The 26,451-nt window shown below is 41.2% G+C and overlaps 1 protein-coding gene across 2 annotated transcripts; it reads left to right on the forward strand.

Moving 5' to 3' along the window:
- Nucleotides 1-26,214, forward strand: UGP2 (UDP-glucose pyrophosphorylase 2). 2 transcript variants are annotated; one of them, XM_075749674.1, is made up of 10 exons: nucleotides 1-19; nucleotides 6,375-6,502; nucleotides 7,054-7,161; nucleotides 19,155-19,340; nucleotides 20,740-20,873; nucleotides 21,535-21,832; nucleotides 22,904-23,101; nucleotides 23,289-23,531; nucleotides 24,029-24,133; nucleotides 25,109-26,214. In XM_075749674.1, exons 2-10 carry the CDS (start codon nucleotides 6,389-6,391, stop codon nucleotides 25,214-25,216), a joined length of 1,494 nt encoding a protein of 497 aa, XP_075605789.1. In that variant the 5' UTR covers nucleotides 1-19; nucleotides 6,375-6,388; the 3' UTR covers nucleotides 25,217-26,214. The 2 variants fall into 2 exon arrangements, with proteins under 2 accessions (XP_075605789.1, XP_010303261.1); XM_010304959.2 differs by lacking the exon at nucleotides 1-19 and adding an exon at nucleotides 317-664.
- The last annotated feature ends 237 nt before the right edge of the window (nucleotides 26,215-26,451 follow it).

The following is a 26,451-nucleotide window of genomic DNA, read 5'->3' on the forward strand; positions in this document are numbered from 1 at the left end:
CGGTGCCGGCAGCGACAAGGTGGGTACGGCGGGACCGCCGCCCCCCCCCCCCCATCTCCTCCCCGGGGCGGTGTGAGGGGGCGCGGCGGCGGCGGCGGGGAGGCCCCTCACGGGCCCCCCCCCCCCCCGCCGCCTGAGGGAGAGGCGGGGCCGCCCTCAGGCCTAACAGCCGCGCGGGGCACGAGGAGCGGGGAACGGCCGCGCCGGCCCGGCCTGTCCCGTCCGGGAGTGGGGAGGGGCCGTGTGGGGAGCCCCGGGGAGGCGGGCGGCCCAGCCCGGCGGCGAGGCGAGGGGAGGGAAGAGGAGGGGGAGGGTTGGGGGTGGCGAAACCCGGGGCGCGGCGGGTCCGCCTCTTTCATTGATGAAATTTAAATTCCTCGGGGTTTGCCTCCCGCCCGCTGGCCCGGGAGGGGACTGCTCGGCTGAGGGGCCAGCGCGGCGGGCGGGCTGCTTCCCAGCGGGGCCGGGGCCGCCGTCTCTCCCGCCTCCCTGCTTCGCCGCCGCGCAGCTGCTCGATCGCCGGCGGCCAGCCTCCGCAGGGGCGCGGGGAGGCAGCCTGCCCTCCCGGCCTTGGGGTAAAAAAACCCCAAAACAATTCAGTCTGTATTTCTAAGAGCAAAGTATTAATTTTATTTAAGAGCGAAAATGTCGTCTTTTGCGAAAGGTAAGCTGTTGTGCATCGTAATTGTTTATGACTCTTCAGCTGTGTATACATAGATCTCTGCGCGCTTTTTTTGCCCCTTTTTTTTTTTTTTTTTTTCCCCCTCCTCTCCTTTCCAGCAGCCTGGTAGAGCGCAGGCAGCAGTAGGTGCAGCAGCCTGATCGGCAGCCGAGTTGTGATGTGCAAAGGCTTCCTCAAAGTGTTATTTGTTATTCGGCAGTGGGGCCTCTGCTGGTTCTGCTCCCCTCGGTTTGCTTACCTCGGTGGATGCGTGGCTCTCTTGTGTGGTACAGGCGCATGGTGAAACTGGGCAGTTGTAGCGGCAGGGCTCCTGTCCTCGGCTGATGCACAGGCAGGATCCAGAGTGTACGGAGAGATTGTCCAAGTGCAAATCTCCCCCGCTCCACTAAGAGGTCTGTTAAAGCTGGGGGAGGAAGAGCACTGAGGTCGAACGTCCTCACTTTTTTTCAGAGGCTTGAGCATATTTTGGCATTTTCTGATCCCCGCAGACTCTGGTGTTCTCCTTTACCTCTCCGCATGTGTGAGTGTGTGCATACGTGGTCCGAGATTCAGATTCCTTTATTGCAAAACAGGCAACCAGCCCACAAGAGGTCATTTCAGGAAGAAAAATGACTTTGGTGCATTGCTGTGGCAGTTTTCTTTTCCTCCTTTCTGACAGTCCTAATGGTGCATGTGTGCTTTTTGTAATGACATCCATGCCTGTAGGCTTCCTTAGTATAAATCTACGCGGGCCTATCAACAAATGTAACACTGCCTGTAGAAAGAACACGAGTAGGTCTTTTTGCTATATGAACTTGGATGTTGCAGGAAACCGAGGGTCTTCGTAGGCTTTGGGAAGTTGCTGTTGCTCACCCAGTGGATGTCTAGGACTGTGTGACGCTTGCTGTGTAAATACGTCAACTGTCCGCAAATGTCCTGTGGCACCTGGGCAAAAATGCAGAGAGCTGAAGGGGGTGAAGTGTTACAGCCGTGTTGTTCAACCAGCCGCTCTGAAAGTTGTCAAGATAAGCCACTTCTTGCTGTGAAATACATTGTAATTACATTATGAAAATACATTCTGAATTGTTCTTTTTAAATGGAATTAATTGGCTTATCTCAGCCAACTGCTGAAGGTAGCCATCTTGCAGGCAAGTGATATTATTTATAAAACTGAAAGCTGGAGAAACCTATGTAAAAATCATAACCCGTTTTTAAAGTATGACCAAGGATTTGAGGATCCTAAAAGCTTTTAAAAAAAGTAACCACTATTAAAGTGCTCTTTTATCAGGCCAATAGTACTAAAACATGTTGCCAGTGTCAACTGATATTTTTAGCTTGAGGATCAGCTGCTAGACTGAGAAATCCAGCTGTGTCTGACAATAACACCTAAACTCTTGGTGGGTGCAACTGGTAAGAACAACTTCCTAGGTTGCAAACTTATGAGTTAGCTCAGGCCAATGTGCTCATCCATTCAGGAGAGAGAGTGTGTATAGGTTTCACTTAATGTATGCTTCAGTCCAACATATGTTGACAAATTTTGCGGCTAGTAGTAGGAAAAGAAAAATGTTCATAAGGGCTGAATGGGTATGCTCAGTTCTAAAAATGAAACAAAGTAATATTTATTAGCATTGCACATTATCGTGTGGGTATTTAAAGAGATTTTTACTCTCATCAGGGATAAAAATTGTTTTGAACTTTCAGCAGAGTTGGTGGAACTTAAGGCATTCACTCTGTACCCTGGGTACAGAGTTCAAGGATAGAGCATTTAAAGTTCAGCTACGTGTTTTAACTTACTGGCCACCCTTCTTGATTTTTATGCAAAGTAATCTGGCTCCAAGGAGACCTACATAATTTTCTACTGTAGGTCTTTCCGTATACTTGCTTGGATTGCAAAAGTAATTGCAATTCATAACAGACCAAAAGATTTTCATTTTTTTCATGAGGGGGGGCTTATTGCTTGACTTGTCCCATGACTCACTCCTGTGCTGCGTCCTTGTACAACAAGTACCAAGGCAGTGAAGTTCTCATCTGAGTGAATTAATGAACAAAACTAAGCAATCTTAATGCATTCTCTGCTTTTAATGTAGAATAGGAGGAGGGATGGCAGAAAGGAATCCTAAAGTAAGAAAAGACCCCTAAGTAAGGGGTCGCTGCTGTTGTGTTCTTGTGCAGTTTACCTGAGGAGATCTGTCCCTCATTTCTGATAGTGTAAGAAAACCTTTTTATTAGCTTGATCTGATTTATCATATTTTGTTTTTTCATATGTCAGTTATAAAGTCATGTATTATAAACGTGCAAATACTCTGCCACATACAGTAGTTTGTGCTGTGAGGGCAGGGGGCAGGTTAGCAGTGAGAGCAGAGCACAAAAGCGTGCTTGAAATAACAGTGGGGGCAGGAGGGTTTGAGTGAATCTCTCCACCCATCAGACACCACTGCAAGCTCAATTAAAGAACTGTCCTTTCCTTACTATTTGAGGAAGCACTTTCTACTGAAGCCATTAAAATAAGATGTCCTGGGTGGTCATTTTTGCAAAGCCCAGTGTTTTCTGAAGCCTCAACTATTTAGTCAGGCTCTTCTGTGCTGTGCTAATTTCCTGCGTGGGCCAGTCCCCCAACAGTCTTCCACTACCTTATCCCACCCTTCTTGTCCTTCAGATGAGTGTTCAAGAATACTGATCCCATAAAAGTGGGCTTAGGCTGAAATCTGAGGCATTGGTTGTGAAATAGCTTGGAAGAGGCATTTCTTATGAAAAATAATTCGGAGTTTGTGGCCACATGTACCCTTGGAAATATCTTCCTAGATCAACCAGCACCTCTGCCTCCTGTCTGATTTTGTTTAGAGGCACAATAACTACTTTTCATTATAGTCTTAGGAAATTTTACTTGCCTGTAGGAAATAACTGCTTTCAGATATGCAGTTGCGCTGGCCTTTCTACTTCCTCGTTGCCGCTAGGGTGAAAAGGGAAATAAGCCTTCACCCAGGCTGTTAAATTTAACAGTAGCTCGTGTTAAAGAACTGCAGTTGCCTTTCTGCTACCGGTAGGCCGAGGTGCATAAGTACCAGCTTCTTCCCAAAATCTCTGAGGGGCAGCAACATGGGAGCAACTTGTGCTGAGTTCATTTGTTTGGACTGGATGTACCAATGCTGTCCTTGGGGTCCTGCTTTGGAGAGACATTAGAGTGCTGTAGATACCCATCCAGTCCAAATCCTGCTGGGCATCTCTTAAGATAAATGCTTGAAAGCCTCTGCCTTGCAAAGGCATGTTAAAAGTAGAAAAGCTTTGAGTTGCTATTTCTCTCAGCTGCCTAGTGACAGAACTCAAATTCTCACATATGCAGAATAGATACTTTTCCTGCACCAGGTAAACACATGTTTTTATAGATTCCAGCCATGTCCTTCCTCTCTCTTCCCCCAAAATAATAATAATAATAGTAGTAATAGCACTAATAATGCTCTCTCCGAGCTATCATGCCCTGGCACGTTGAATCTGGATGAGACTAGGTGGTTGCAGTAGTTGTTAAATGGTTAACATAAAGCCTAAATATTCTCTGTTGCTAATGGAGGGTGCAGCCATCAGCTCTGGCAGCTTTGGCAGTCTGGGTTTCAGGGGAAATGTCCCATCTAGCTGACTGCTCTGCCTGCTTGACACTTGGCATTTGGAAGAAGCAATAGGTTGGCTTTGCTCCTCTGCAAGGACCTTGGTGATCAAATGTGTTTAGCATTTGCTCATTAAGTTGTGAAGAATTTATAGTATTATTAAAAAAAAAAAAAAAAGGCAACTAGGACATTATCATGCATTTACTTTTATGATGCCTTTTTCTTTTGATTTTTTTTTTTTTGATGTTACTTAATCTCTAAATGCGTTTATCTGGTAGATACAAGTCTTTTGGCTAATACGAGCAAACGACTTTTCTATCTACATGGCAGCCTGGGAAAGTTGCTATAGCTGGCTCTGCCTTACTTAGCCTCGCTGTGTTTAACAGCCTGAATGATGGTCTCTGAATACTTGATATTTGCAGAGTTTCTTCTGAGATGCGTTGCATCATAATGGGAGTTTCACATGTTTTACAGGCTGATGAACTGTGAGAAATGGCCGCTGTTGTTGCTGTATTACAACATGTTGCAGGGAGGATTACAAACATATGAAAGTATCTTCTAGAAGTTGTTTCTCTGGAAGTTTAAACAATGTTTCAATATGTATCAACCCAAACTGTGTGAATGAAAAGACAGTACTTGTAGCAGTTTGGTACAAAAGTATTAGGCTGGTATAGCCTTCCTTGATCCTCTGTAGGGGAGGGTGCTTCCTAATGAAGAGCTGTCCGTGTTTTTACATATCTGACCTGAAAAGATACGCCTAACAGGCTTTCAACTATTACCTGTTTTTACTACTAAATGAAGCATTTGGTGAAAAAAAAGAACCTATTGTGCATTGTACTGCTCATCTTGAGCTGGTGTTTCCCCTGTGTTGCACCACACACAGTATGTGCACTGCAGCACTTGTCTGTCTTTTTTTTTTTTTTTTTTTTTTTTTTTTCCTCCCCTACCTGCAAAACAGTACAGTCAGGAAAATGGCTTCTGTGGGCTTCAAAGCAAGGATTAGATACTGTCACTGAGTCTGAGGCTGTGGAATACTTTGCTTAAAAAAATAAAATCAAAATTGTATTAAAATGAACTGCCTCTGGCTTTCTTAGATGTTCTCAATAGTATAGCCTTTTAATGCATGTTCTAAATAAGTAAACTTTAAACACAGGTCCATCTTCTAAATATTTTCTGGCAGTATCGCTCTGTTCACTTGCAAAGTTTCCTGCTGTCCCTTTTTGCACTAATATTCAGGGTGTTTCTAAAATCCAGCTATATTTGGCAATACATCTCTCTCTGTGTTACAGAGAAGTGATTACTCAAGGGATTTGGCAGAAATTAAATTAACCGAGGTCTTTAGAGAACATACTCAGAATGTCTTTTGAGAATGCACTTGCTTCAAATGCTTTCTGTTGGAAAATAAAGTCATTTTATCTCCCATTTCATTCTGCGATGTGGACTTTACTATATAGACCATTTGTGTATTTACTCTTTTTCACATGTATGAAGCTTATCGCTTTCAAAAGCAAAACAAATGCTGAAGTGATAGACAGACTAATTTTCTAGGTTGCTTAGTAACTGAAATGTGTGCTGTAGTGTGAAAATACTCCTAAGAAAAAGTAAGGGAGTATTACTGGAACAAACTGAAGATCGTGTGAAAGTGCACTGTATAAATAATTAAAGCATATGTTTTTATTTGCTTGTGTGAACAGAAGGATACCCTCGATCACAATGTTCTACATAAAAGAATTTTTTTAGTGAAAAGCTTTTTCACACTTTTACTTGCTAAAGTATGTTGGTGCAGTAGGATGTGAATTCTTTGGCTGTCTGGCAAAAAAAGTGTACCGCTGTGGATTTGTGGACATCTCTTGAGATGGATCATTGGTCTTTTGGGACTTTGTTGAGTTTTGAGAGGAAGTTGGTTGTTCTGTGGCCCCAATTTAAGGTCTGTTCTCAAAGTTACTAAAACCAAAAACATTAGATTCCTGGAGTGGTAGCACAGTAATAAAATGAGACTAGATTATGTGAGTTTATTAATTTTTAAAGGAAAAATGAAGGCTATTTGTAGCTTAATTGAGATAGTTTTATTCTTTTTCCTTTAACCCATGTTTCTGTTTTTATTTTTATTTAAGATTTCAGCAAAGCAATGTCTCAAGCTGGCACTTCACAGTTTCAGGAAGTCATTCGACAAGAGCTGGAGTATTCAATGAAAGTAGAACTTGATAAGATACTTGCGACTGCACCTTCAAATGAGCTAGAGGTAAGGAACATGATGTGGATGCAACTCAAAGCATGAGAAATTAGATGCAGGAAATTAAAGAAAATAGCATACAGGGAGACAAATCACAAAATACAGTGATCCTTATTTTTAGGACATGCTCTGATCCTGCATGGAAGAGTAGCCTGGATACAATGTCAGCAGGAGACTTTCAGTTCCGTATAAACTGAGTGACAGAGTTATTATTAAGTGTTTAATCATCTTTAGTTATTAAAGGTTCTGTGTAATCTTTAATGGATTACAGAAAGGGAGGGTAAAGCTGTTGTCCTAAAGATTGGGCCAAATTCTAATGGTTATGGTTTTGACTAAAGACTTGTCTTTTAAGTATCCAAATTGGTTTTGTACCTTGAGTTTTAGTGGAAATGAACTTCTGGTACCTTTTAGAATTTACTTAAATTTTAGTGTGTCTGTACTTTGGTGCTGATAAAATTACTCTTGTGAATAGATTGTACATCAAGTTTGTAGAAATACTTCCATGATTGAATAGGTATGCATTAAATACCAGCATTAACTAATGCATTTCTTCTTTGTAGCACACTAAAAAGGATCTGGAAGGATTTAAGAAGCTCTTTCATAGATTCCTACAAGAAAAGGGACCATCTGTGGACTGGGGGAAGATTCAGAGACCTCCAGAAGATTCTGTAAGTTGCAATGAAGTGACAGTCTGTAAGGAACATAAAACTGATAATTGCTACTGTAGCAAATGATGTAGTCACTCATAGAATGGACACCACTGCCATGGTTCTGTAAAATCATGTAGGACACCACTTTGGGTTCTAACTGGAAAATAATTATTTATTGACATGTGTGTTCCTGAACATTGGGTCTTGCTTAACATATGTGTCAAGTTCTTTGGTGTTATTTTGTTAGCTGTTCTTTGAGCAGGGGAGGAACAAAATGGGACAGATGCCATCTTACCATTTGGTACCTTCTCTGGAGTAAATGGTAACTTGTGGTAGAGGGGAAGTAGGTAGGATCCTTATTGTTCCCCTTTCCCTCCTGCCCATGAAAGAAGTTTGTGCATCGCGGATGAGACCATTTCCAGCAATCCATCCTGCTAAATAATTTGAAAGGGACATATGGCAAGTGGGCTGGGTTATATAGCTCATTTAGCAACTTCTGTAATCTACAGCAGCTCTCAGTGTAAAAGCAAGGAATCTGAAACAAGTAGTTGACTGTGGGGGTTTTTTGAGTGTAATTTTCTAATGTCAGTTATGTTGTTACAACTTATAACCTGCCACTTGAGCTGCTGCTGAAAAAAGCACTAAATATTTTTTTTCAGCACTGGTTAATACCGAAATAAACACTTCCTATTAAACCTAACCTCATTTTATCGATTCTTCTGTGGCCCTAGGCTGTCTTTTGCCTCTTGCGTAACTGACGGTGTAGTTGTGCTATGAATTCTTGCTTTTTCCAGTGTAGTGATCTTGGCATATTGTGGGACTTCTGTATCCTCACGCCCTCGTGGTTTCTCTTAGCCTCTCTGTGGGAATTCAATCGAGGCTCTGTTTGCAACTGAAAGGCAGGCTGTCCAGTTACTTCCAGAAGAGACGCAGTGCTGCTCTCTAAAGTGTTGAAGAATGATGCTGTTTTAGAGCAAGTTTAGGGTTTTTCCAAGGTTGAGTGTTTTCTTTTAACTTCAAAAACATGTGATTTCTCTCTTCTGTACTGGAACACTGAATGAAATGTTGCTTTGGGGAGAAAAATCCACCTTCAATAAAGAGGCCAAGGTGAGAAATTGGAGTTCTAGATAACATGACTTACAAGGAAGGCTGAAGAAAAGGGGGTTGCTTTTAGTCTAGAGGGGGTGAGACTCTGGGGGGGTGATAAGTCTTTTAAATATGTAAAAAGATAGTTGCAACAATGAAAGGAATAAACTGTTCTCTGTGTCAAGATAAGGCCTGGTATTAAATGACAGCAATTTGATGCGAGTGAATGGGCTGCTTTGTGGAGAGGGAGACCTGTTGTCTATTTTCAAAGTTTTGCACACCTTCAGCATAAAAACTTTCAAGTTCTGCAAAGGACTGAAAATTACCGGGTAGGACATTGGGAGGATATGTCAAACAGGAGTGTTATAAGACACTGAAATAGGCTGATGGGAGAGTCCCAGGCAAGGCAAGCTGGTGTAAAAAAAAAAAAAAAAAGTTATACAAAGGTCTAACTTAAGGTCACAGAGGGCTGGAAGGAGGGCAAGATTAGAAAGAGTGTCTCTCTCCTTCCTTATGGCCTGCGCTGGCTCATTCTCATGTGGGTCTCTCAGCTATGTAGCAAGTTTTGACCAAAAAGGAAAAGAAATCAAACCCAAACCATTAAGAGTCCTGCAAAATCAGGTCACTTCGGCTTAGATGAGATGCATGCATGATCTTGGAGGAAATTTTGCTTCCTAGCACAAACTCCAAATCAAATAATCATACTTGATAAATGTCACAGAAGAAAGAGAAAAATACCCACAAACATCTTTCTGTACCTTCTTCACTTCATAAGAAGTATCTCTTGTCTTAGGATTCTTTGGATAACTTGATGATTAGAGACTTTGTGACCTGACAGGAGGTGGGTTGAGCGCTCTTAAAAACTGAGAGCAAACTTAACAGTCTTGAGTATTTTTTCCATTTTTTTTTTTCCTGACCGTGAGAGTTCCATTTTCCTGTCAGCCTCAAACCCTGCTTGTATTTATCCTGCCTCCATCACCTTTTTAATGTGTCAGTCGTGTAGGGGACATACCATGGAAAGTGAAAGGTGTCTTACATGGAACATTTTTCAGATAACCTGCAGTGTAACTTTTTCCAAATAATTCTTTGCTGGGGTTATGAGTTGTGGAATTATTAGATAAAAATGGTTTTATTCAAGACCAGAATTCCAGAATTATCAGTGTAACTAGTATAGGTAAGAACAGTAGGAGCTTTAGAAGGGATAAAGAGTGATAATTTTGTGCAGAATTGGTTTGCTGCTTGTTCAGTCCAAAGCACAGAGAATATTGGCATGTGTAATCTTCAGCTGATACCTAGTAGAGCTCAAAGTATCTTTTTAGGTATATATGTGTATGCATATGTATGTATACATACACATATATATATATTTTTATATATACATAAAGAATAAAAACACCCCAGAAATGTGCCAGAGTTGGTTGTGGTTTGTTTGGGTTTTTTCTTAACAGCTTTAAAAAGTTCATTAATAGTTTATTGCATTTACAGGCTTTGTCTTTCAATTTTCTATTTTACAGAAGGTTCTTCTGAGTTTCAGGTTATGTAGAAAAAGTGTTTCAGGCTTTTGCCCAATGTCATGGGACTGTACTGTGCAGGACCAGAATTTCTGATCAGACTTCCGTGGGTCATCTAATGTGTTATCCGTTGTTCTTTGAATGTAGTTTTCTGTTCTTTCCTGAAGCATCTACTGACAAGTAAAAGCTCCAGTCAGTAAATAGAAACAGACATGATTGTCTTGTAATGTTCCTCCATTTTTCTCTGCAAAGGGACATTTAATCCCTGACCTCCATATTTTCAGTGTAACAACTAATACCGATGGGCAAGCAAACTGTAAGCTCCAGACAATGATAACAGAAGATTGAACCCATTTCACACTATACTGGTAAACTTCTGACTTGTTTTTTCCTTCCGCATGCTTTGCTCCTGTGTGTCCAAAGGCTTACAATGGTAGCTGGCATAGTTAGGACCCATTACTGTTAGAGTCTTCAGAGAAGAAAGTATACTTAGTCAGAGTGCCGGTTAACAAGGAGAGGAGGTAAAGAATGTGGACATGGTAAGTGGAATTTAATCCTGTTGATGTAGATTGCAGTGATCTGTTTGTTTGAGTTGGAAGCAATAGCAAAGTCCTGCTGGGAGGCCTCTGAGGGAACTGCAGTGATCAAGTTAACCTCAGAATAGCAATGCAAAACCTCGTCTAGGATATAGAGAGAACATCCAAAGTGATGTGAGTGTGAAAGGAGCTTGGCAATTACAGGCTTTGTTTCCCCAGTGGCTGGATTCTTGTCTGCAGCTGAAGTTGTCATCTCAGTGAACTATATCATGAAGGAAAAGAAAGAACGTCATGCTCTTACTCAAAAGCAAAATGTTTTCCTAATATTCGACTCTAGAAACAGGTTTTAAGGGTTCACTTGGTGCTATTTCTGAAACTGTCCCATGGTAGTGGGTAAATATTTCCTTGTTGTTCTGTAAGTACGTATTGACTAATATGGGTGTATTCCTTTCCAGTCCACCCATGATGACAGCCCTGATACTCATTTTGTCTGTCTCTAACAAACTTCCAAATGTTCTTGCAGTAGGAGTATGCTTCTGAAATCTGTTAGTCAAACTCCCAACATTGCCTCATGCAACTGCTCTGAAAATCGCTTCTGTGACATTGTCTGCAAAACCAAAAGAAGCTAGATATGTCATCTTAGAGCAATCCCAAACCACAGTTTTGAGACATCTCAAATGAGTAACACTGTAGTCATGCATCTATAAGCCATGTCATTCCTGCCCATTTTTGTTCCTGAAGTATTTCCCCATCAGCACTTGTCAAGTCCGCTATTCCAAATCCTCAGAGCAAGAATTGATTTTTATTACTGTGGAGTACTTCTTATGCTTGTGTATATGCTTATAGGTGATGAGGTATTTCTGCATATTAGTGCTTACATTTGACTGAACTGCTAGATAGCAGCACTGGCATTCAGCAGTTCTGATGCTGCAAGGATTCTGCTTGAATTTGAGTTCTTGACATTTGTTATTCTCTGAATTAAAGACCTTTCAAGACCCAGGGCTTCATTGCCAAGTTGTCATTTCCAATGCTTATGCCAAAAGAAACTGAAATGTTTAGTGAGGCTGAGTTGCAAATTTTGTGTTGTAGCTGATGCAACATCCAATGAACCATCCCTTGATGGAGGGCCTGGATGGAACAGTTAACTTCATCAGGATTTTACTCTGAACTTTCTGCATAAGCTAGTTTCAGGCATAATAGTGAAGGCATAAAAGGGTAGTTGGCATTTTAGCAAAAGCAAAAGATTTTGAAGCAGTCTGGCCCTGAACTGAGTTGCAGACTTTCCTCTTTTTGGAGAGCTATATTGTGAGTGATGCAAGAAAGTAGTGAGTCTTGAAAGTTGAAATTAATTTTTTTGCTTTTTCAGATGGTGTCTGAACATTGTGGGTGTGACTCGCATCCCACCCAGCTAGAACTCAAACCTAAATGTTTTAAATCCATTTGTACTCTAATACGTAGTGGCATTGACCTTAGAGTGGATGGGAAGTGATGGCAGGGAGTGAGGATCTAGTCACGTTTCTCTCACAAACCAAGTGTAACTCTCTGAGGATCCTGGTGGTAGTGAACTGTTCATTAAGCTTTCTGATGTACCTTCAGTACATTAAAATCAGTGTTTATTATCTCTCTGTTAATAAGATCAATTGTTTTTCAAGGTGTCTGCCCAGCCTGAACACAATCTCTGTTGTTGACAAAGCACAGCAAGATTCTGCTTTTTGCACGCTTCTGTTCCTGAAAAGTTCTAGGAAGTTTGGAATGAAGTTCTTGCATATGTCCTCTGTGAAATGGCAGCACTGTGTGGTAGTTGGTTTTTTTGGGGGAGCAGTCTTATACTGACAGCATGTAGCTACCCTGACCGTTGAGTAACTAATTTCAGTATTGACCTTTGGGAGGTAAGGGTCTGTGGGTATGGGGATCATAAGGATCAGTGTAGTTACAGAGTAAAAAAAGTGCTTAGTAGTTTGAGCAACAGTCTCTTTAGATAAGAACTGATAGAATGTGTGCATGTTTGTTAATTCCTCTCAGTGCACACTTGGAATTGGATATCTGCTGTCAGTTCCTACATTCGTGACCCCTTGCACTGTATCAGCTGTCCCTGCCTTTCTGACAAATCCATGCTGGTAACCTCTAGGATCTTACCTTCTATAGTTTGTTCAGATGCATCCTGCAACACTGAAATGCTGTATCCATGTCCTGCCTCTCTCATTTATTCTGCATGTTTCCTTTTGAAAATACAGCAGAATAAATGAACTGTGGATAGAATAAACTAACTATGAACAGATGGTATTCCTGAACAGATATGCATTTGGAATAAGAGAGGGATTGCACTAGATCAAAAAGCTCCAGTTCTGTTTGATTTTTGCATATTAACATTCTGCAAACCTGCTTATATCAAAGATCCTCACATAGTATCCAGAAGATTGCTAAAGGATTTTCTTGTATGTAGTCTTTTTAATGGAAAGGAAGGGGATGCATGAGATGCAAAGGACTTTGAGTTCTGCATGAAAATGATTTTACCTCAAGCTATAGAATGTGCCTCTATTATTCTTGTCTAGCACAGGCATAGCCGTTGTAAGGTAGTGAGTGCTTAAAGTATAAATTCTCCTTTGTGAGAAGTTGGCATGACTGGTGAAAATGGTGCAGCTTCCAGTTGGAGCCAGAATAGTGCAATTCTTTGTATTGTTCCTTTTTCCACCTTCCCTCAGCTTCCATTTAGCAATAAATCTTAAATGAAAAAAGTCCTGTTCTGTTAAAGCTTCCTTGGACTTGTTCTGTCCTCTGGATCTGCAATGATGACCAGATCTGACATGCAAACCCATTGCTACAGCTCAGCTTGAAGCTGTGGTTTTCATCCAGGCATTACTGGCCTCCGTGACCTTCAGATTCTCTCCCTCGCACCTGCTTAATTCCTAAGAGCCTCAGAAAACGTTCATGGCAGTCAGTGAGTGTGTGTGGCAGTATAGTGCCAATGCAGCAGCCATGCTGCTCTGGACTGCCTGTGGCAATGATCTGTGGGAACAGATGAAGCTGTCTTATTTGCCACACAATCCTGTTAGGGAGTGCTGAAGTCTTCGCACAGAAAGTGCGGTGGATGCTGTTTTAATAGATGACTTTCTAATAGATGCAGACAGTGCTGCTGCCCTAGCTTTGGTTTGTGTTATTTCAGTCGTGCTGATGTGCTGTGTTGCATGAACAGAGACATCTGGGGATGCTAAGGCATCGCTGATGCAAGACCAGTCTAGCGTGTGCCTCTCTTTGGTTGCAGAACTGCTTGCTGATAACTAACTGCTAGAGCTGTTGTTGCTGCTTTGTGCAGTGTTTTGCTTAGGTCAGTTGCTTCTGTTTTATGGAGGGCATGCCATGCAGGAACTTTGAGCTTATTGGTGACAAGCTCCATAAACCTCCAGTGTTTAGTGATATTTTCAGGTCAGCTGTAGCTGATTGGCAATCCCTTGAGGCACTGTTACATGAGTGATAAAGTTTTTATTTGTTTGTCGTGAAGATTGACATCAAGCTTCCCTTTCAGCAGATTTTATAATTTGGCCTTTTTGTCCAACTAAGGAAAGGTACTGTATGTATAATCTGTTTTCCCACTTCCTCATACCAGAAGCAGCTGACTTGTAGTATTTACTGTCATCTCTTATTATTTTCAAGATAGCCTTCTCTAGTTCAAAGAGCATGCTTGTGTGTGTACACACAGCACATGCATATATGGTAAGCCCTGTATGTATATGTTCTGTTTTCTTTTTCTTTTTCCCTAAATATTAGTCTCCTAGTTCTCTGCATCTCACTTCCTGGAATAAATGAGCTTCTCAGCTAAGTTATAAATAAAACAACTCTGCACACTTGAAAGCTTTCTCTGTCTTAATTTAGCTGAATAACTCTATTGCCAGTCATAAGTTTCCCAATGAAGGGCTGTACTGTTCCTCTGTAACATAAAGTGCTTGTGTGGGCAATCTGAAATGGTCCTTTTTGAGATCTGTAGATGTGAGTATTTAGGAAGTGGCTTCAACATGATGTTTATCTAGGTTGCTATAGCTGCCCCAACTTAGTAACCTCATCCTGGTATTCTTTCAACAGTTGTTTATGCATGTGGCAGAATTATGTTGGAAACCAGGATAGATGCAAGTGACAAGTATTAGCAGCTTAGTAACCTTTGGGTAATGTGAACACAGCTCAGTAAGCTTCCTCCTGCAGAGGAGGAAGAACAGTATTTGAGAAAGCAATGGCAGGAGCCTACTTTTCTCTAGGCAAAATGGAGAAGAGCTGGGAAGGATATTTCCTTCAGACCTCACAGGTAGATAGGCCCTGTTTCTCACCTCACAGCTAGCTTTCCTTTATAAAGCTGCTGTTGATTTGACTTTTCCAGTCGTCCACCTCCCACCACTTCTGGTGGGGGGAAGGAAAAGTACAAACTTCTGAAATAGTGTAACCATTACTAGGTTGGTCCTGATTCTGTTCCCTCTTCACCCCTTTAAGGAGCAGGAAACATCAAGGCTGGTGTTGCGCATCTTTGATGTGGAGAACACGTAACTTCAAAAAACAAGCGAAATGTTTTACATCTTCCCCCGTATCATTACAACTTCATATGAGTGCAGATGTTGCTGTTTATCAAAAGTCTGAGTACAGTTAAAATTTTAAAAAATATTTTGTGGGTTGTTTAGACTTTGTGAATGAATTTTCTGCATTAAAAAGAGGCACAACAACGGATTGTTGTAATTTTTCTAATTTTGTAGAACTCCCAGGATGCTGAGCTCCCAACTTCACAGGCACAAAACCAAATTAAAAAAATAAAAATTAAAAAAAATTATCTTTTAAGAGCCTTACCTCAGAGAGACCCAAGGGCAGATGCTGCTGGAGGAGTTTGTGGTTGGGAACTGGTGCCTGCTCCCCAGGGTGCAGACCTGGGTGTAGGGCTGGATCCCACCACAGCCTTCCTGGGAGCTGCTGCCAGGCTGTTTCCTTCCAGGAAGGCTAGGCATTTGAGCTGCACTGTGGTGAAGATTTTATCCCAGGGCTCAGTGACACCCCAACTGCTCTGAAGCCACGTTTGGCTGCTCCCAATTTTGCTTATCCTGGGTTAGGCATCTCTTAAGCCTTTGCTGAAGTAGGGCTGTAGAGATGCTTTCAAAATGCTGCTGTTAAATTTAAAATGTGAAGAGGAATGTTTTGATAAGATGTACTGGTTTGATGTTTGTGTTACTGGGCATCACTGTTATCTTCTGCAAAGTCTCATGCCTGACCCCTGTGGTAGAGTTTTGTACTGGAAAACTGACAGTTTGCTTGGTATCTTATTTTCTGTTATTTCAGGTCTGGTTTAGGGTCTTTTGCCCCTCTGCCCTGCGACTCCCTTCATTTCTAGCTATCACCTTATCTTCCACTTTCTTCCCTCTTATCAACCTCAGCTGTCTCTTTCCTTACTTATTTCAACCTTCTGTCATCTTTGGATGATATAATTGAGCAGAATTTATAACCTGAAGGCAGGAAGCTGTGCCAGGGTTTGGGGTAGAAAAGGGAGAGTGGGAGAGTGGGAGAAGGCTACAGTTGGCCAGAGATCATAACCAGCAAATCTGAGGGAGGCCATGGAGACAAAAAAGTAAAGCAAAAATGGATGAATATTTTCCTTCTGATCACAATATTTCATATTCTGCCTCTGTTTCTTGGAGTAATATATGGTACAATGCTGTTATCTCTAGGCACTGTGTGACTAATTGTGAAGACGTGTTTGTGATTAGAACAGTTGTTTAATTTCTTGATATCACTAGATAAAGAACCTTTTTGCCTAAAATGAATGGAGTCACACCCTCACATGAGGAAGCTGGAATGGGAAGACTTTACCATATTGCTTCCCTAGCAAAGTGGTCCAACTAAGATACCTTTCAGTAACATATTTGGTCTACAATAGAAATTTGCATAAATCATTCATAATGAGTTGTGAAGTTATCAGTTAAGCCACACATTTAAAGCTGTCAGCCTTTTTAATGAAGGGATCTTGGAGAGCTGTTTTTAACCAGCTAGTTAACAAGGAAGACTGTTTTTAATTCTCAGTTCAAGGTAGCAGAAATCCAGAGCAATCATTTTGATTTAGCATACTTTTTACATGGGTCACTTGGAGTAATGCGTTCTTGTCTAAGTGTTGTGTTTTATTTCATAATCATGTGATACAAAGTCAACACTGAGACACTGCCTGTCAAACTGCTGGGACCCCCTGAAACCTTGTTTGAAAAATCTCTTTCTTGGATGTGTGAATCAAGTCGTGGTGATGTAGGTAAATTGCTAGGGATCAAAGATCTGGTCGGTGACATAGGTAAATTTCTAGGGATCAAAGATCTGGTTGTCCGAAGGTTAGTGTTCAGGTTAAAGCCTTGGCTGGTAAATTTCCTCTCCCTTGTCCTTTATTGATCCATGCAGGTTTTACTGACACATCTGCGTTCTTGTCAATGACTAAAATGGGTTGTTGTTTGTATGGCTAGCATTCTCTGCAGATTAAATGGGAAATAGCATGCCAACACCACCTGCTTTGTTTCATCAGTTAGTAAATTTCTTTCACTAAGAAGAACTACTAGCAGATGACTGCAGCAGTGATTATGTTACTGCTTGCTGCCTGAGCCACGGTAACTCCTGATTTACCTTCTAGCAAGCTGAAAGAGTGAAATAAAAACTGTTTAACTACCATGTCTGCAACTGTGACTTAGCTGGAAAGTGGTAGCTTAAATACATAAGATTTTCCTTTTTGTTCTTACTCTTACAAGCTAAATTATATTTATCTTGAATGGACAATAACACTTAGGATACTCTGTGCATTACTCCTAAAGCCCTTTACCTGCATACATTGTCTCAAGGGTTTTTGGCAGAGGGAACCTCTGCTGCTTTTGAAACATGGAGAAGTACAGTTAAGTCTGAACTTACTTGATAGGTAGGAATGCAAGCACTTGGTTAAGAGCATGTAGATGGAAACATTTCTTTCTTTAATGTGCTGGTTAAATCTTAATATAGGGTCATGTTCAGCTCTGGATGTTCCCTCTTCTCCTGTGAACAGTGTAGTCTGGGGGTACCTGTATTCCCAGTGCCTGCCAGAAACAATCAGCAAAGTTCCTGGCATTTGTGCAGAATGTAGCTTTAAAAATTGCATTAAAAGACAGTAATTACTAGGCTTACTCGTCAAGCCTCATCATTTTAGTTGCATATCTTTGTTTTGATGGGTACATATCACAAAACTATCAAAATTTGTCTTGTTCCCCAGTAACACTGCCCACTGAGCCAAAAATTGTCACAACATTGACATATATTTTTTTTAATGTTCAACAGCTAGAGTGTTTCAACAGGGAATCCGGTGCTATTCTTATATTTTATGTTTTCATATTAGTTAAAAATATTTTAGTGAGAAAGTAGGGCTTTCAAGTTATAAATTAATGACTTGCTTTTTTGGAGTACATATCTTACGCATTGGGAAATTTTTCTAAACAGAATGAGTTTAAGCAGTTGCATCAAGATGTTCCTCCTGGGCCAGCTTCCTCTATTTGAGTAATGAGAGTTTAGTTAGTCATTATGCTGTAACTTGTGGAGTGATCTTATCTTTAAATATATACCATAAGCCTTCCAGATCCTGCGTAAGGCAGAATGTTCCTAATGTGAGGGATCTGCTCTAATCTGCTGCCTGTGGCATACCGGAATGCTGGAATTGCGCAAACTCTCCTCTCTGCCCCCGCACATCCGAGTAAGAAATATGACTCTTGTTCCAGTGCAGTGTGAATTTCCATTTGAACCCCAGCCTGACTTGCCCAAAGCAAACACCGTTCTGAAAACTACTCTGTATGTATTTGTTTTTGCAAATCAGCTGTGGATCTTACACACCCCTTATCAGAACTAAAATCATTTTCTTGCTGCTAGAATACACACAGCACTGAAACACCAAGGCTTTTCTTCAAAAGAAAATCTCTAGAAGGGCAGGCTAAAGAATAATTGTATTGATTTTAGTTCTAACAGTTTTGGCATGATACTTATCATTGCATTGTTACCTTTGTTTCTTTGATTTAGGTGCTTTGGATTAGGAGACAAGTAATGCCTAATGCAAGGCACACTGTCATTACAAGCCTGGTTTTGCTCTCCATCACTAGCCCCAAATGTAGCCCATACCCTGGTTTTAAGGCTGTGGGATATAGCTGTCAGCAAGGTAGAACACTTTCTGCGAAGTGTAATGTGAGCTGGATGAACACATCCTGAAAATAGCAGGATAAGAACTAGGAATTTTTCCACTTTGTAGCATGCTATTGTGAGAGATGAATTATTATATAGGACTAATAGTTGGAATAAAAAGTGGTTTAGACTGAGTCAAAGAACCAACCATTTGCCAAGAATGTTGCCTCTGATAACCTCAGTGCAAAGTATCAAAATAAATCTGTGAGTTTAAGCTGCTCAGGGAAGAAAAGTTTTATGTCCTGCATGTAGGGCCTGTGTTCTTCAGGTGTGGTCTGGCTGCAGGGGGCATTGTACTGGGAAAGTGAGTTAGATGGCTCACAAGGAGACCTGCTGCAAGGCAAGAGGATGGTAAGTGTTGTAACTGGCCTGACTTCTACCTTACTATTGAGTAGGTTTCCTTTTACTGGAAGAGCCGATGAGACTTTCTTTCATCTGGATGAAGCTAATTGTGACAGGTGTCACGAAGTCTATGGAACTTCTCAAGAGAAGAGGTTATTGCAGTAACAAATTGTTTGTATTGTAACAAATCAGGTTATGGTAGACTCATTTTGCAAATATTCTTTAATGTCATAAATCATATAAACAAATGTGGGTATTGTTGCCAAACTAAATTTGTAGGGTTTTAGAAGAAAGCAATTTCTTTTCAAATAGCTGACAGCTGCACTTTTTTTTTTTTTAACAGATCCAGCCCTATGAGAAGATAAAGGCCAGAGGACTGCCCGATAACATTGCTTCTGTCTTGAACAAGCTGGTGGTCGTGAAACTAAATGGCGGCTTGGGCACAAGCATGGGTTGTAAAGGCCCAAAAAGTCTTATTGGAGTGCGGAACGAGAACACCTTCTTGGATCTGACAGTTCAGCAGATTGAGGTAACTTTTGACAGGCTCTGAAGAGTTGTTGTGGACACTTCAAGGGATCTGGGTGCTGGGACGTAACCTGAAATCCACCTGGAGCTGAAATTCTCGCCAGTACAGAAACGCTTTCCCTGACTAATCTGATCCTAATTAAAGACAAGGCCCACTAAGTAGTTGTTCAGACTTTGCCCTTTTTGGGGTAAGGGAAGTTGGGATCCAATTCTTGTTTTGCATTATATGCCATGATCACTGGGTATGCTGGGTTTCCGAGTTGTACTTTGGAATATTCCCTTTCTTTTTCCACCAGAGGAATTGACACACAATTGATACCTGTATGACTCAAGATATCAAGAGATATCACAGTGTAGGCTTGCCAAAAGGAAAAGGAGAGGGAAACAAGGTCTGGTCACAGTGCTAGGGGTGGACAATTGCTTTGGAAAGAATGAGTGTGTGATGTGCACACACGTTAGATAAAAGGGATGGAGCAGTTGGTGATTGAACTCTCTCTGCTCCACACACGTTAGCACAAGTGTAATTCAGCCTGTGCACACCAACCTGGACAGTGATGATTGTGTCCAGAAACACAAGCAATCCAATTGTAGAGCTGGCCTGGCACAGCTAACTCCTGGGCTTCATTCCGACTCCTCCAGGTGCAAGTCTAAGTTTAGCTTTTTAAAAGCTTTTTTTCACATGCATTCACAGCAGCTCTGAGTTCCTTGTCGAATTAAAACTCTCGCGCTGGAAATGATTGCTGGCGTTTTCCGCTGAAGAAGAAAAGTAAAAGAAAATAACAGCTGTTGGTCTTGAGAGAGGACATTTCAGCTTATGTTTTTAATGCAGATAATTAAGATGATCATTAGAGTAGGAAGTTGGGTGTGTCTGTTCCAGAGCTGTGCTGTCCACGTGGAAATGCTCTTGTGTATTTCAAGTCCACTTTACAGATGCCCAAATAATCAACGTTGTGACATTTAGTTATGTACTCTCAATACTATTGTCCATCTCATAGCCCGCCAAAAAGGCTCAGAAGAGCTTACTGTGCAGAGAAGGTTTTGAAACCTTACTCTGACAGACTTCAGTAATTTGGGGGAAAACCACGCCTTTTGTAATCAGCAATAGCTGAAATTTAAAATAATCATTTTTTGGTGTTGTGCTTTTCAAATTTTGAATATCAATGTGGATTTAAAAACAAAGATTAATTATATATTTATTACTGTGGGCCTTATCTTTACCACTTACAAGGGTTTGTTTTCCTTTACCTGATTTATTATCCTTTCTGCAGGCATACACATCTCTCATCTCATGCATTTATTATTTCCAGTCTGTTTTAGCTAATAATTTATTTCTTCCAAAATCTTAGGTTGCAGAGTTAAAGCTAATAATACATGTTGAATTTACCGTTTCTTTCCCATTTCAGCATTTAAACAAATCCTACAACACCGATGTTCCTCTTGTTCTCATGAATTCCTTCAACACTGATGACGACACAAAGAAAATCTTGCAGAAATACAGTCACAGCCGTGTGAAGATATATACTTTTAATCAAAGCAGGTATCAAAACTTCTCCACTTGGGGTGAAAAGAAAAACTAGCTTGCATTTCTCCATACTCCAGATGGTGTGGTGTAGGCTTTTTAGCTTGTGATGCTGAGGCAGCAATAGTGTCTTCTGTACCCATGTTCGGTCTCTATTTTGGGCCTCTATGAAAGACTGAAAGATCAGGGTGTTAAGCAGAGTCAAAGGCCATGTATTAGAATTAGGGAGAGGGGTGGGGGGAGACCAGTTTCCAGAAGTGTGTGTACTGCATGCTGGCTGCTTGATTCCTGCATTTGCTTTCAGGGTACCTGGGCTCTGGAGGCAGACAGAACATGGCTTCCTTAGCAAGAACAAACTCTAATCTAAAGTGGTTGATGATGTCAGAGGTGTGCTTGGCATGCTCTGAACCTGCGTGTCAGAGGAAAGCTGTTTTACAGCACGGTGGGAGAACTGTGGCTTTAAATTCTTGAATGAGAGATTGCATTCTGCAGCTTGTCAGTGACAGCTCAGTATTTGGATGGGTCTTTCAATTCAGAGTACTTACACTAACCTAGAAAGCAGAACTTCAGAAGATGTACGAGAAAGCCCATGTAGTTGCACCTTTATTACTGTATTTTGTTTTTTCTTTATGCTAGTCTGACATTGGTGAGAACTTAACAAAACCCATTGTCTCCTCAGGTATCCTAGAATTAACAAGGAAACTCTGCTGCCAATTGCCAAGGATGTATCTTACTCAGGAGAGAATACGGAGTGCTGGTATCCCCCAGGCCATGGAGATATCTATGCCAGTTTCTATAACTCTGGGCTGCTGGATAACCTTATTGGAGAGGGGAAGGAATATATTTTTGTATCCAATATAGATAACTTGGGTGCCACTGTGGACCTTTACATTCTTAATCATCTTATGAACCCACCCAATGGAAAGCGCTGTGAGTTTGTCATGGAAGTCACAAATAAAACCAGGGCGGATGTGAAGGTAAAGGGAAATAGTTGTGCAAGTCTGTCCGAATGCCTGGCATGTTGGTGAAAATCTCAGCCTCTTGTCTCTTCTCTATGCATGAATTCAGACATACATTAAATCATCTTATAGCTATTTCAGACACCATTTAACACATCAGCTGTGATCTAATTTGAGATGCACAAAATCAGCAAGTTTATGAAGTTCTAATTCATGGAACAAATTTGATCTAGGTTGTGGGCAACAGCAGAACAAGGACAGCCTGGACTTGATCGATTACTGAAAACACAAGTAATTGCTGCAGGGTGCAAGTCACAACCTTCTCCAAACTGTCGCACGGGAGAAATTTGGGGATGGTAAAAGCAGAGCACTGAGGGGTGGGATACAGCAGTTGCACCTCTGGAAACTGCTGAAGTGATGTCTAAACTGCCTTTGCAGCTGTCAAGGTGTGCATTGCACAACTCAACTTGGTGCGGCTGCTGCTCTGCTCCTGCCCTAAGTGCTTGACTTTGTACGAAGTCCAGGTTTGACAACTTATCAGATGTTTATGGCACGTATCAAGTATTTCTAACTTGTCATGTAACTTACTTTGCTTCTGTCCTTTTAAATAGCAGGATGGGGAGGAAACATGGTTTTTTTCTCTGTATTCATTAGGTATTAAGAAAGCTCTGACTTAGTCCTATAAAAAACAGAAACACACTGTAAGAATACAATTCAGGTTACTGAAGTACCACTTGTTTCTCCAGTAAGTGCGTGCCACAAATACAGATTAGATTTAATTTGGATTTTGCTCTGTCATGTAGTGAAATACTGCTGAAGATGATTTTTGTCACTTGCAAAAGATTCTGAACAACTTACTTTCATTAAAAGAATTAACTGTCTTGGAGTGCTGAAACATGATCGTTTGACAGTTCTGACTGTACTTTAAACATACTCTATAATTAGTAACCTGGTAGCTGAACACAAGCAAGATGTTTTCACTGAGGTTGAACTTTAAATGCCAACAAAACAGTGTGTCTCTGGGGTGAGGGGAGGGTTTCTCTGGCATCTCATGAACAGGACTTAAAACTTCTTCTTTGACCCTTGCAGGGTGGCACGCTTACACAATACGAAAACAAGCTGAGGCTGGTGGAGATAGCTCAGGTCCCAAAAGCACATGTGGATGAATTCAAGTCCGTGTCAAAATTCAAAATATTCAATACCAACAATTTGTGGATTGCTCTGTCTGCGATTAAAAGGCTGCAAGAGAAAAATGCTATTGACATGGAGATCATTGTTAACCCAAAGGTAATCAGCTAGGACGATTTTAGAGGAAACGGACTCAAAAAGAACTGTTTGTTTCTAGGTAACTAAATGGACTGTTGCCTTCAAAAAGGAGCCAGCCTGCTGGTAAATGCAGAGCTCTGACTTGCACTTGTCTAGTTCTGAACGCTGTTACCTGCTGGTTGTGTTTACAGGAGTTTTTCTCTTCCAGACTCTGGATGGAGGCTTGAATGTTATCCAGCTGGAGACTGCAGTTGGTGCTGCCATTAAGAGTTTTGAGAACTCTCTGGGAATAAACGTACCTCGTAGTCGTTTTCTGCCTGTTAAGACCACGTCAGATCTCTTGCTTGTGATGTCTAATTTGTATAGCCTTAATGCTGGATCTTTAACAATGAGCGAGAAGCGTGAATTTCCAACAGTGCCTCTTGTCAAATTGGGAAGTTCTTTCACAAAGGTAAACTCCCATAATTATACTTCTGGTTTTATCTCTTTCAATAAAAATACAGTCTGTAGCAATAAAGAAGTTAAAAGTGAATAAAGAAGTTAAAAGTGAGGTTTACTGCATCTACCTCTGCCCATCTGGCATTCCCTTTTGCTCTTTGTAAAGAACTGCCAGGCTATTAGAATACAAACTACTTAGCATGTGTGCATGATGTCACACTGCTGTTGGCTGCTCCATTACCCATCAGCTGAGGAAACGGCAGGTGAATTGGGTTGTGTGCATTCTCTAGAGCTCACCCAGCTTTGGTGGGATGCTCCCCTTAGTGTTTCTCATCGTTATTGCTGACAGAAATGACAATACTGCATTGCTTTCCAAGTAGCAACTCTTCTATTTGTAAGATGCAGATTCCAGAAGGATCCCTGAAAGGAGTTTTCAAGAAGCGCCCATGCTTGTCTTAATCCACAGATGGATTTAAAACTGTCGTCTCTACTCTTTCCTCTCTCCAAAAGGTTCAAGATTACCTGCGGAGATTTGAAAGTATTCCAGATATGCTGGAGCTGGATCATCTCACGGTTTCAGGTGATGTTACATTTGGGAAGAATGTTTCATTAAAGGTGAGTGTGTAATTAGGATGCTCCTGAATAAATGTGACTGATCTCTGCTCCTTGGTAATTGGTCCTGCCTAAGTCAGTGCCCTTAAGCACAGCCCACGGAAGCTATCCTAGGAATCAAGCCACTGTCCAAGGAGTGCAGAGGCCAAGACTGAGCAGTGACCCTTATGAATGATGAAAGCAAGGTGTTACCACTACATCTGCTTCTCCCCAGGCTCACTGAGAGCTGAGGCTTGTCTGTGAATCTTGAAAACACCATGAACCTCATGACTCTGTGTTCAAAAACAATGCTTAACATATTTGTCCTTTAGCTCTACGAGACATGCACTACCTCACCTCCCAGGCTGGCATTACAGCCACAGGCTGTTTCTTATCAGTTTGGGGTTCTTGATTTATTAGTGAATGTTGGAGCTGAGCAAATTAGTTTCTCAATGTCTTCCTTAAAATGGCCTTCCAATGTCTCTTAGCCTAGGCCATTTTAGCTGCTGACACTGATCAGTGTGAGGTGGGGCTGCAACAACTGGCACTGGAACCAGCTTAGGTTATTACCAGACCTTGTGCTCACACAGGTGTATCCATCCCCAGCTCCTTCTGTGTATTTGCCTTAGAGCTGTCATGGTGAGCTGTGCCATGACGTACTGCTGTGGGTAACATTTTTCCACCTAAAAGTAAGCAGACATGATAAGAGTGCTTACAGCAAGCATATAGCTTCAAAGAAGGCATCAGGTCTCCTTGTAAGCTGATAGTATCTGGCATGCCAGTTATTACAGCATTTCCAATATTGCTTGTTTAAAACCTTTGTTGTAGAGGAAATATAAAAAAGTCTCTGCAGCAACAGTTCAGTCTAAATGCATCCATGATCTGGCTGTGTTACAGCTGACACTGAACTGGTCTTCCAGACAGCCCTACTCCTGCTTGTCCCAAGTCAACAGGTAGTACAAAGTTTTAATAACGTCTTTTTCTCTCCTGTAAATCCAGGGAACAGTTATCATCATTGCAAACCATGGTGACAGAATTGACATCCCAGCTGGCGCTCTACTAGAGAACAAAATTGTATCTGGCAATCTTCGGATCTTGGACCACTGAGTTAGTGAAATGGCACGGTTGGTTCTGTAGACTGCTGTGCTAAACCAGCTTGTAATGGAAGAATCTTTTAAGCATTAGAAATATAAGTACACAGAGGGCCTATGCTTTGTCATCTTCACAGTACCCTGCAGTATTAATTTAAAATTAATTTCTCTTGCTTATCTTTTTAAGCAGACACATAGCGCAATGGATGTGCGTAAGTAATGCTTCAGTCCTTAAAGAGATTCTGTAACTCAGTTAATATAACCTTGAAGTGCAATACTGTTTGTCTTGCGGTAAGATGGACAGATCTTCTTTGATAACTTAAGAGGCTTGCCTCTAACACAGAGTAGTTTTGAATTGCTTGTAACTGCAGAAATAAAGCTGTGAAGCAATACATGTGGGACAATACAGTTAGCTACTCATGTGACTTTTGATGAAGTATAAATGGCAGGCACAGTTGAAAAACCAAAAGTTTCACTACTGCTAAATGGGCTGTTAAACCCTGTATTTCATGTGCTCACAACCATCCCACCCTGTAGCCCTCTTCACCCCCCATGAAATACAGGCATGACTGTCTGCCAAGATCCTGCAGTAAGGCTGTTAATACCTCCATTTCTGTATTGTGAGAACAGGAATTGTTGATGTTCCAAAATTGCCCAAAGAATCAAATACTTGAGGAAAAAAAAAAAGCCTCAGTACCCATGTGTGGTGTTTGCTTTTTTCACATCCCATTTAAGACTGGATCTCCTGTTCATATCTCAATCCTTTATCTGCCCTCTTTTTTTTTTTCAATAAATGGATCATGTTGACTATACCCATGTTCATATTGTCACAGCCATGTATGTTAATTTATCTTCTCTTGAGTCATTTCTAAATTTGTACAGGAATTGAAATCCCTGTCCTGATCACTATTGATTTCTTAATGTTTCTCTTGTATTTACATGCAGACAACTTTATTTTATAAGCTTAGTATAACACTGATATGTATCATTAAAGAAGTTGGTCTTTAAAAACAACTGTGATTTTATAGCTTTATTTTGACTGACAATTAGCGACATCTGTTATGCTAACAGATAAGCATGCCTGTCTGAGGAAACCATAGGCACACACATGCACTGTAGACCATTCCATTGTACATGATCGTCACAGGGTTAGGCACTCGGACTACAGTTAGGTAAAGAGGTGTGAGGTGAAACACACAGGCACTTTTACTTAGTACTGGCAGCGTCCAGTCTTAAAAGGTAGTATTAAAA

This window comes from Balearica regulorum, chromosome 3 (assembly GCF_011004875.1).
Source record: "Balearica regulorum gibbericeps isolate bBalReg1 chromosome 3, bBalReg1.pri, whole genome shotgun sequence".
NCBI classification, from domain to species: Eukaryota; Metazoa; Chordata; class Aves; order Gruiformes; family Gruidae; genus Balearica; species Balearica regulorum.

Bases quoted from the DNA above. Each gene is read 5' to 3' on its own strand.
- UGP2 (XM_010304959.2), top strand. The intron at 20,874-21,534 runs GTATCAAAACTT...TTGTCTCCTCAG, and splicing joins TATACTTTTAATCAAAGCAG to GTATCCTAGAATTAACAAGG. The intron at 23,102-23,288 runs GTAATCAGCTAG...TTTCTCTTCCAG, and splicing joins AGATCATTGTTAACCCAAAG to ACTCTGGATGGAGGCTTGAA.